We start from the raw sequence: 12,500 nt of genomic DNA, 5'->3' as shown, positions 1-12,500 counted from the left end.
GTAAAACAGGAGCCAAATGGGTCCAAAAGTAAAAAACATTGTCGAGAATCACTGCTTTAGTGTTTTAATTTGTATCCTTTGTAGGATAACGAAGAGGAAAGCAATTTACCTGTAGATGATACCATGTCTGTGTAGAAACATGAGAGCCAAGGTCACCTCGGCAGCGTAAAACCGGGCACGAGGTTCGTCGAACTTCCGAGCACGCTGGATTTGAAACATAAGATCACCTCCGTTCACATACTCCATCACAAAAAATAGACGATCCTGTAACAACAGAGAAACAGAATTAGATTCAGTAAAATACAATAGGGGATAAAACAGGGCTGTGACACAATGGAATAAGGGACGTACAGGAATAGCAATTTGGTTATGACATTCCTTATTCTCTTTATACTGTAATTAACTAATTTTTTGTGGAGGCGCAATGGCCCAGTGGTTAGGGCAGCGGACTCGCAGTCATAGGATCGCGGTTTCGATTCCCAGACCGGGCATTGTGAGTGTTTATTGAGCGAAAGCACCTAAAGCTCCACGAGGCTCCGACAGGGGATGGTGGCGAACCCTGCTGTACTCTTTCACCACAACTTTCTCTCATTCCTTCTTCATGTTTCTGTTGTGCCTGTAATTCAAAGGGTCAGCCTTGTCACACTGTGTCACACTGAATATCCCCAAGAACTACGTTAAGGGTACACGAGTCTGTGGAGTGCTCAGCCACTTGCATGTTAATTTCACGAGCAGGATGTTCCGTTGATCGGATCAACTGGAACCCTCGACGTCGTAAGTGACAGAGTGCCAACAACAACAATTACTAATTTTAACCGTATCACTGTGAAATCAAATTTCATAGTTATTCCAGTAATAGTGTTATATATTTATAAAACATATAGAATTGATATTTTCTGCAAATCACATTGCTTCATAATAAACTTGATATATCTCAACAGAAAATAGTTTTGTAAATGACATTCTTCAACAAAATGTAGATTGATATATAAACTGCTTTTTGCAGTTAAAAGCAATGAAACTTTGAACAGATATATCTAATTTCCACAGTAAAAGGGTTAATATATATTTACAATATATTGGAAAGGACGAGGAATTCAGGTATTCAATAATAAATTGGGAAGGTAGACTGTTAAATAAAGGAATGAGTCAAGGCATAGATGTAGAAGTGTATTAAAAAGACACAGAATCTAAACCCTGATATTATCTCTAACCATATACTTCATCCACAAAAATATAATACAAGATGGCCCAAAAGTAGGTTTACAGTTATTCAACCATCTCTTTCACATTCATATATTAACTGTTTAGATCTTAATTATAAAAGAAAATATGAAACCATTATTCTATGCTAATTTAGTTAATTTTCTCAAGCTCCCTTTTCAGTTTGTAAGATAGAAGTTTAAATGTAATAAAATGTTTTATTTTAAAAGAAATTTAAAGTGCCTACGTGATAAACTGTAAATTTACTTTTGGGCCATCCTCTATTATAAAAAAAGAAAAATAGTTTCTCAGTCTTGCAGTACTTGGCATCAGTACATGTTGGACATCTCTTACTGAAAAACCAAGTAGCACCATGTCATCTGTAGGTATTAACTGATTGATCCTACCCCGACAGATTGTGGTACCACTTCCACAACAGCAGCACATGTCAATCCAGTTCATAAAAAGGAGAAGTGACAATACACATCCCTGCCACATTGAAAGGTTTTGACTTAGCAGCGTTGAGCTGAACACCAGTGGCCTAAATGGGGTTCCTCTGAAGGATCTCTGGGATAACATTACTCGACAGGGTGTGTAGCTGAGAGATTAGGGAGTATCTCCAAGTCGAGCTGCTGTTTCTCCTCAGTGAAAAGTCACAACTCCAGCACTATGGACATGTGATTAGAATGTTGCAAGAAAGAATTGCAAAATAGATTCTTCAAGCTGAGCCAACCAGGAAGAGACTTAGCAAGTAGAGCAAGAATGAAATGGTTGGATAGCATCCTTAGTCTCAGCTGGTCATGCTTCGGAATCCAGCCAGAAAGTGTAATGACAGTTGCTTCTGATAGGACCCCGTGGAAGAGGTGCCTGAGAACTCTACCCTATGACTGGCAGGAGAGACCTAGGGGGTAGACTAAAAACAAGATGGTTGGATAATATCCATAGTCTCAGTTGGTCACATTTAGGAAGGCAGTTAAAAGTGTAATGAGATGTTGCTTCTGATAGGACCCTACGGAGGAAGTGCCTGAGGACTCTATCCTAGGCAGGAGAGACCTGGGGTTAGAACAAGATAGTTGGGTAACATTTATAGCCTTGGTTGGTTACACTTGGGAATCCAGCCAGAAAATTTAGTGGTGGTTGCTTCTGATAGGACCTGATGGGGGAGATGCCTGAGGTCTCTACCCCAACAACCCTCCCAGGAATAGTGGGCAGAGAAGAAGGATGGATGAAGGAGAAATAGTCTTAGATTTTTGTTTAAAAATTAGAGATTCATAATAAAATTTTGACAGGTTTTTTGTAAGTATTTCAAACAATGTAACAGTGGAATAAAATTTGGAAGTGTTTAGAAAAATAGGAAATCATAAGGAAATGGTAAAACAATGGTGAAGAAAAAGAAAAAAAAAAGAAGCATATCTTATCTAAAACGATTTAGTGGGAGGACTAAATTGTGTTTTTGTGTGAAAATGGGACGGCCTGTTGTGTGAGAGTGGGCCAGCTTGTCCTTTGAAAACGAGAAAGCTGTTTGGGTGAAAATGGGACAGTTTGTTATGTGAAAGTGGGACAGCTGGTTGGGTGAAGATGGGACAGCTGAGACGAGGAGAAACTAAGGAGGAAAGTTTAGGAATATGTTGATTGATATTGGATAATTATATTGAATTAATTATATTGGTTAATTAATTTGTGTGTGTTTGGTGGGGATGGGGACTGGATCGAGTGAAGTAATAGGTGAAAAGATATTAGAATAAGTAAGGCCTTTCTATATAGGACTACCTAAATCCATTAAGAGACACTCTAAATTGGTGGTCCCCAACCATTTTTTACCCATGGGCCCTTTTAATTCCTATTTTACTAAAGGGATAGGTCCCTCATAACCATTTGGTGCATAAAAACTATTTTATTTATATTCTTTTATTCTTTTACTTGTTTCAGTCATTTGACTGCAGCCATGCTGGAGCACCACCTTGAAGGGTTTTTAGTCAAAGAGATCGACCTCAGGACTTATTTTTTGTAAACCTAGTACTTATTCTATTGGTCTCTTTTGCCGAGCTGCTTAGTTACAGGGATGTAAACACACCAGCACCAGAAGAATGGTCGAGGGACACTGTTCTAAATACCAATTAAGAATACCTACAACAGATCTGGAAAATCTTTTTAGGTTGGATGGTTACATTGAATTTGAGTGCCATCCTTACAAGTCCACAAAAATACAATTAATACTAAGAAGCCAATAATTTTACAAAATATAATTATTCTAAAATTTTCTAAGACAAAAATGTCCAAAAAAATTGGAGTTTCTGAACAGGTACTCCCACTGTAATTATAAAAAAAAGCTTTTGTTTCCAAAATCTTTTATGGCTTTCAATATTTCAATATAACTCTAATTAGTTTAAGCAATTAATTAATTACAAATGAAAGACTACAATCACAAATACAAGTAACAAAATAGGAGGATTCCTTTGAAGGACTCTGAAGTAACATTACTCCACAGAGTGGGAAAGTTTGGTGATCAAGGCATCTACCCAGGTGAAGCCACTGGCTGCTTCTTTGCACTGAAAAGTCACAGCTTTAGTCCTACAGATGTGATTAGAATGCTGCAGGAAAGAACCACAAGAAGGATTCTTCAGGTTGTATCAAGCAGTAGGAGACCCAGGGGTAGACCAAAAATGGTTGATATCCATAGTCACAGTTGGTCACACTAGGGAATTCAGCCAGAAGGTCTAATGACAGTTGCCTCTGATAGGACCCTATGGAAGAGATATTGAGGACTCAACCCCCAACAACAGGCAGGAGATCTAAGGGTAGCCTGGTCATGCTTGGAAATCCAGCCAGAATGTGTGATGACCGTTACTTTCAAAGGGACCCTATGGAAGAGGTCCCTTGTGGGATCACTTGATCTACTAGAAAGAGCAGCCAAATCGCCCTCAAATCACATTGTATCGTCTTAGATATGGCAAAGAACATATTTGATGATGTAGTCCTAGATGTACTGTACCAAAAGCCAGGATGGTCATTGTTGGAACACTGTTGGTTGTATGTCTCCTGAGTTTTGGATGGTCTGACGCTAAATAACAAAATAAAAGACAACAAAAACCATGATGGTTAGCATAGATCTAAGTGTGTGTGTGTTGTGTAGTGAGGGTGTGAAGGTGAGAAAAGTCAGGAGGGAACTAACAGGAGTCTGGAAGCAGGAGTGCAGCGCAGTCAGGAATGGATGTTTGGCCGATAATGCTAAAATTCGTTTCTCAGTCATTGTACATTCAACGTCGTCATCGTGAATGATGACATCCTTTTTAAGTACTTTCACAGCATACACTTCATCTGTATCCCGACGTTCAGCCAACATCACCTGCAGAAACAAACAAACAATGAGATTCAAAGTAGAAAATTCAACGAAAAGGGAATTTTTATAAACAACAATTTAAAAAAAAATATTCTTGAAAGCAAAATGTGTTACCTTTTACTTTTTTTCAGTTATTTGACTGTGACCAGGTTGGGACACCACCTTGAAGGGTTTTGATTGAACAAATCAACCCCCAGGACTATGTTTTTGAAGCCTAGTAGTTAGTTATTCTATTGGTCCCTTTTTTGATGAACTGCTAAGTTACAGGGACATAAACACAACAACACTGGCTGTCAAGTGGTGGTGGGTGACAAACACACACACGCAGATATATATATATATATATATATATATATATACACATATACACACACACACACACATATATATATATATATATATATATATATATATATATATATCAATATATTATAAATTAACTACCAACAAAAATAATTGGTAAGCTAACTCAAAAAGTCATCACCAAAAAAGCAAAAAAAACCGACAGTGAAGGTATGTTGGCTCTTCAAGAATCGATCCTTTTGGTTATATTAATAATAATAAAGGAGTTACGACGCAAAAACGTATATATTCAAATGAACATATTTATCTTCTTCAATATATATTTCAATATAAAGAATTCATTAAGAAACTTAATAAATCAAAATTTCTTTACGCGTCTTCAGGAATAAATATAACATCAGAAAAACTACATTCAGTTTAGTTCAATTAGAGGTTAAATAAACCTCGTTAAGGGATAATAATATCCAATGAATTCACTGGTTTCTTACTATTTATTTTGAATATTAATTTTAATACTCAAAAATAGGTAATTAAATAAATCAGAATCAAAAATTGTAGGAGGTGTGCTTATACCTACTGTTCATAAGCCCATAAAATTGACAAAGACATTTTACTAAATTCTGTATTATTTTCAGAATAAATTGAGACAAAGACAGTGTATTTTTTTCATTTGTCTTGCCCTTTTACAGTCTGGTGTCTTGCTGAAATTTTTACTGAGAACATATTCTTCGTGGTTAGGTGATTCGGCATCTATTTCTAGTATATAGGAGTCCACTTTTGCTGGTCATTCCTCTTATTTTTGTATGTAATATAATTTTAATCTTCGGATTTTTTTAAATATGCTAGACCACTGGTTTTAATTGATTAATATCAATTTCTCCCCTTATTAAATTTATATGTATGTGTGTGTATATGTTTGTGTGTCTGTGTATATATGTTTGTGTGTCCACCCACCTCCGATTTCAGGACGTTACCAATGGTGCAAACAACATGAAATACGAATACGTAAACAAACAAGGTATATGCGTAAACAAACGAGAAAAAATGTTAATGCACATATATATATATATATACATATATATATATATATATATATATATATATATACATATGTAAATATATATATATACATATATATATATATATATATATATATATATATATATATATATATACATATGTAAATATATATATATACATATATATATATATATATATATATATATATATACATATGTAAATATATATATATACATATATATATATATATATATATATATATATATATATATATACATATACATATATATATATATATATATATATATATATATACATATGTAAATATATATAAATATATATATATATATATATATAGAGAGAGAGAGAGAGAGATATATATATATTATAAGGTTTTTAAACTTTTAAATTTTCATATTCAAAAGAGACAGAGACTTCAAATTCGATATATCGATTTATTCACCACTCTATGTTAACATTTCTGTGCCAAACTTATCCAGTGACTGGTCCATTGGATTTAGACATTTGGCACTTCTTCAGGAGTGGTTACCTTTCGAACAAAACACGAAAAAACACATACATAACTATTATTAAGTTTTGAATATGAAAATTTAAAAGTTTAAAAACCTTATAATATAAATATAAACTGTGAGAACGACCCTTAAGGAATCTAGTTAATGATCTCCTAAGGTAAGTTCTTATGCTATATTGGTAACGGTTGCTACATCCTCTGGAAAAATTATTATAATATATATATATATATATATTAAATATATATTCTTTTATAAAACAAAATTTTATAAATTATATAGTATCTGTTAACAGTCTTAGCAAAAACCTCACAGGTGAGTTTTTGTATATATATATATATATATATATATATATATATATATATCTCTTAAAAAATAGAGCTCAAAATCGATGCATTGAAGATACTTTATTGCAGCAACAATTATAATAGCAGTAACAACAACAATAAGCCAAACCTATGCACATTTCAATAGAGTATCCAGGATAAATAAACCACATCATTTATAATTGTTGCTGCAATAAAGTATCTTCAATGCATCGATTTTGAGCTCTATTTTTTAAGATATATATAGATATATATATATATATATATATATATATATATATATATATATATATATATATATATATATATACCTGACAGTATGTCAAAACCATTTATTTATGTTTAACAACTGTAGGAATTTAATAATAGCATCTAAATATATGAAACGTCATGAAAATTGTTCAAACTGAAGTCCTTCTTCAGCGACATTTTCCATTCGAATCAATACAGACAGCATTTATGAAATTTTCATTTAATGTAACTTTAGCAGTTCGGCAAAAGAGACCGATAGAATAAGTACTAGGCTTCCCAAGAATAAGTCCTGGGGTCGATTTGTTTGACTAAAGGCGGTGCTCCAGCATGGCCACAACCAAATGACTGAAACGAGTAAAAGAGAGAGAGAGAGTGAGTCAAAAACAAGGCAGGTCAATTAATGCACCCAGAAGACTTTGGAGGAGAGAAAATTCCATGTGAAATGCAGCAGGGTTTAGACAGATAGCAACGATGTTTGAATGTTTCTACTACATGTTTCCACTACATGTTTACACTATATACTACATTGGTTTTATGCTGGGAAATAGTGTAAACAGACAGAAGTATTAAGCCACAGATATATTTCAGTTTTCAGTTTAAATTAGATGAAAATCAAATTGAAAACATGTTCTAGAACATTCTAAAACATTTCATCAGCATAAAAAAAAAATAATAAAAGAAAATAAAACAAACAGAGAAAGAAATAAATATAAAAAAAGAATGAATGACGATAGGAAATTTAAATGACTAAGAAGAAAGTGGATTAATTAGTGTGATAAACGTTAATTGGGCTATTTATCCTTGTTATCTGTGATCTTTAAAAAAATATTTATTCTCCATTTTGGAGAGGTGAAGAGTAAGAGAAAGAAAAATAATTTATAATCCATCAAGCAATTAATTAAACTGGTAAACGTTAATCAAACTAATGACATATCACTTAGATGCATGTGTGTGTGAGTGCAGCTGTGTGGAAAGAAATTTACTTCCTAACCACATGGTTCTAGGTTCAGTCCCACTGCATAAAACCTTGGGCAAGTGTTTCTACTATAGCCACTGGTTGGCTGAAGCCTTGTGAGTGGATTTGGTAGACAGAAACTGAAAGAAGCCTGTTGTATATCTATCTATCTATCTATCTATTTGTATCAGTGTGTGTGTGTGTGTGTGTGTGTGTGTCTGTGTTTGTCCCCTACCATCATCATCGTTTAACGTCCGCTTTCCATGCTAGCATGGGTTGGACGATTTGACTGAGGACTGGTGAAACCGGATGGCAACACCAGGCTCCAGTCTGATTTGGCAGAGTTTCTACAGCTGGATGCCCTTCCTAACGCCAACCACTCAGAGAGTGTAGTGGGTGCTTTTACGTGTCACCCGCACGAAAACGGCCACGCTCGAAATGGTGTCTTTTATGTGCCACCCGCACAAGCCAGTCCAGGGGCACTGGCAACGATCTCGCTCGAAAATCCTACAGGAGCCAGTCAGGCGGGTACTGGCAACGGCCACGCTCAAAATGGTGCATCTCATGTGCCACCCGCACAAGAACCAGTCCAGGGGCACTGGCAACGATCTTACTTGGCTTGCCGGGTCTTCTCACGCACAGCCCATTTCCAAAGGTCTCCTTGACAATTGGTGTCGGTGTGTTTATGTCCCCGTAACTTAGTGGTTCACCAAAAGATATCAATAAAATAAGTACCAGGCTTAAAAAAAAAGAAAATAAGTATTGGTGTCGATTTGTTCAACTAAAATTCCACATGTGCCCCAACATGGCCACAGTCTAATGACTGAATCTATAAATACACAAATATATATATATATATATCAATATATATATATATATATATATATATATATATATATATATCAATATATATATATATATATATATATATATATATATATATATATATATATATATATATATATATATATATATATGTGGAAAAGAAAGAGAGAGAGTGGGGTAGAAAAATATGAGTAGACTTAAAATTCATATATATCCATGGAGAGTACAGAATAAAGTACACAAAATAAGTTATCTAACAGTTTCCTTTTTTGTACTCATAAAGCATTATGTGCCTTAAATGCTCTTTGGGTACTTCCATGTTAGAAAGGGTTTTAATCAGAGAAATTTTAATTCTATTATACTGTAAAATAATATTTAATTAGTTTAAATATATACAAAAGCATAAAAATAATTTTTAATTCCATTAGACATTCTAAAATACTATTAAATTTCATTCAATTTTAAAAAAGGTAAAATCAGACAGAACTTATAGGATGACCTGGTATATTATCTTTTAGCTTTCAGATTTCAATATGGTTGTTTAGTTTTAGAATGACAGTGTAGGGTAGGTGCAAGGAGCTGGATCTGGCTGGTTCAAACATAAAACAATTTGAGCTAGATATGGCTGGCCTAAATGCTAAGAGTTAACCAATTTCATTTAAAGGACTTTGGTTGACCCAAGTCTATAGAAGAAAACATTTGATCCAAGTGCAACACAGCTAACATGGACATAGAAACATTATTCTTAAAAGACAAGAAAAGAAAAAAAAGCCATTTCACTTACTTTGCCAAAACTGCCTTTCCCCAATACTTTAATAAAATGGAAATCGTTAAGTACAAATCGTTCACGTTTGGACCGTTCCTGAGATGGACTTCGGTTGGATCTGTGGTGGTGGTGGTGGTGGTGGTGGTCATCACGGGCTTCATGATTATCTCCGGGTATTATAGTACGGTCTATATCGTAATCAGAGTCTAGAAAATACCATGACATAACATACAATTAGGTGATGAGGCGACTTAGATTTTTGTTTCATCTTTATTTGGCATGCCTTGTTTCTTCTCGTGAACCCCCCAACCATCTCCAATATATATAAACTACATTAAACATCCCTTAATCAATAACATATATATATATATATATGCATGTATGTATATGTTCACGTTCCTATTTGAATTTTTCACATTTCAACTTTTCTCTGTTTATTTACTCATTCCCAAAGTTGACGGACATTTAGCGACATGTAAAACCGAATCTCTAGTGAGACGTTTCATATTTTTAAAAAAATTGTTTATGTACCTGAAGAGACCCAGAACAGGTCGAAACATGTCGTACTAAAAAAAAAAAAATCTTTTTTTTTATTTTTCCATCTATTTTATTAATACTGTTATATATATATATATATATATATATATATATATATATATATCATTAAATTTCCTTTCTATTTGAAAATTAGTTATGAAACACGTGTAGTCATTTTATTATCTTTATCTTATGATATTTACTTTGTTTTATATTATATTCATTTATTGTGCTTCTAATTGTTAATTTTTCTATATGTGATAGTGGATTTTCATCGATGAGTTCTTGAAACTTGGTTATTTTCCCTAAAACTATATATTATATATATATATATATATGTATATATATATTCTTGCTGTTTTAATTCTTATTTTATATATATATATATAATTCATTTTTATTGGTGGAACTCAAAGCAGAATAACCTATCAGTAATAGAGTAAATACTGGGTTAAAAAATTTAAGTTGGTGTATATACATACATATATATGGAATTTTGCTGTTTTAATTATTAAAAACACGAAAATTTGAATTTTATGGCTTTGTCAAATTGGTTCAAGCAAGCTGCAATGCCCTTGAAATTTCTAATTTTTTTCTGTTGTCATAGTTATAATTAGCATATGCAAATATAAATTGGTGTATATAAAAGTTGGTTTGTATATATAGCAGTTGGTGTATACATATATAAGTTAGTGATTATATATATATATATATATATATATATATATATATATATATATATATTAAAAATAATGATAATATGACAACAAAAGAATGAATGAGACCTCGGTATTATGTAAGTAGAGGAATTTATCTATCTATCTATCTATATATATATATAATATATATATATATATATATATATATATATATATATATATATGGGGCTAAAGCAACAGTAACAACCACCCCTAGGGGTCAGCCACACTTAAGTGGCAATACACTTCACTTTATTGTGCAGTTACTGTTAATACTTCATTTAGAGAATTAACATTGCTTGTTTTCACTTTTTCGATATCAGTGAAGAATTTCACTGGAAAAATATACATAAGGTTGCCAAGAATTTATACCTCTCATCAAAGGTCGGTAGCTATCGGACGCTGACGAAGGGAAATAACCCTGAAACCCGGGTCCGTTCGTGCTACGATCAAGATGAGAGGGGTAACTTCCCTTGGCAAAACAAACAGGACACAGTAGTGTGTCGATAAGCCAGCTGGAGGAGATGTCCTCCTGGGGTTAAAGCAACAGTAACATCCACCCCTAGGGGTCAGCCACACTTAAGTGGCAATACACTTCACTTTATCGTGCAGTTACTGTTAATACTTCATTTAGAGAATTAACATTGCTTATATATATATATATATATATATATATATATATATATAATATAGGACAATCAGTAAGTTGTCATAATAATATTCAGAGTTTCAAATACTGGAGCAGAGAGCTTCTAGGCATTAAGCTCTCAGCTCTGGTATTTGAAACTCTGAGTATTATTATGACAACTTACTGATTGTCCTATATTATATATATATAAGCCATATTTAAGTTACTGCATACATAAGTTGGTGTATATACATGTATAAAGTCATATTTAAGTTGGTGTATATATATATATATAAGTTGGTGTATATACATATGTAAGTCATACGTAAGTCGATGTATACATATACAAGTTGGTGTATATACAAATATAAGTTGGTGTGTATACATATGTAACGAAGATGAAAAAGTGAAAATAAGAAAGAAGTGACTTCCTGTATGATTTCCTGTGTTTTTCCAGCAAAAACTGAAGACGACTACTTTTAAAGTGTTGTCTTCAGGCAGTTTACTTTAGCAGGTTTGGAAGGTGAAGACTTACACCTGATATAAAGAACTATGAGCACTTAATTAGCTATAACTGTAGGTTGCAATGACTTACATCTGTAAAGTAATTCTCATAGATCTATTGAACTGTAAGTGTTAAGTGATGGTGTTGAACAGAAAGAGAAAGATTCTGAGCTATAGATGGACTGTTAAACTAATAAATTATCCAGTTCTATATTTAAGAGATGAGGAATTATGTACATTATTTACATTTTGATGGATTTTGTCCTCATCTTGTTTGTTGTTAACACAATGTTTCGGTTTCCAGCCTTCATAAGGTCTTGGGGAAATTTTGAACCTGGATTCTCATTCCTAAGGTATTTTTCAATGTTGTTATTATTATAATTATTCAGGTCACTGCCTGGAATCAAACTCAAAATCTTGGGCTTAGTAGCCCGTGCTCCTAACCACTATGCTATATGCCCGTGGGCATTTGGCATAGTGGTTAAGAGTGCGGGCTACTAACCCTGAGATTCCGAGTTAGATTCCAGGCAGTAACCTGAATAATAACAACATCGAAAAATACTTAGGAATGAGAACCCGGGTTCAAAATTTCCCCAAGACACCTGATGAAGGT

At 33.3% G+C, this 12,500-nt stretch overlaps 1 protein-coding gene across 3 annotated transcripts in view; it reads right to left on the bottom strand.

Annotated features, from left to right (window-relative positions):
- Positions 1-12,500, bottom strand: part of LOC106875452 (calcium-independent protein kinase C) — a 141,811-nt gene that overhangs the window by 24,368 nt on the left and 104,943 nt on the right. For all 3 annotated transcript variants that reach the window (XM_089341167.1, XM_089341166.1, XM_089341165.1), the window contains 3 exons: positions 9,539-9,726; positions 4,376-4,549; positions 110-264 (listed from right to left, as the gene is read on the bottom strand). In XM_089341167.1, the coding sequence (XP_089197293.1) occupies positions 110-264; positions 4,376-4,549; positions 9,539-9,726 (517 nt within the window). The remainder of the gene's footprint in view (positions 1-109; positions 265-4,375; positions 4,550-9,538; positions 9,727-12,500) is intronic.

The sequence above is a fragment of the Octopus bimaculoides genome, chromosome 24 (genome assembly GCF_046866305.1).
Source record: "Octopus bimaculoides isolate indiv1 chromosome 24, ASM4686630v1, whole genome shotgun sequence".
In the NCBI taxonomy this organism is placed as follows: domain Eukaryota; kingdom Metazoa; phylum Mollusca; class Cephalopoda; order Octopoda; family Octopodidae; genus Octopus; species Octopus bimaculoides.
The sequence above is the reverse complement of the archived record's forward strand: the minus strand, read 5'-3'. Positions and strand labels throughout refer to the sequence as shown.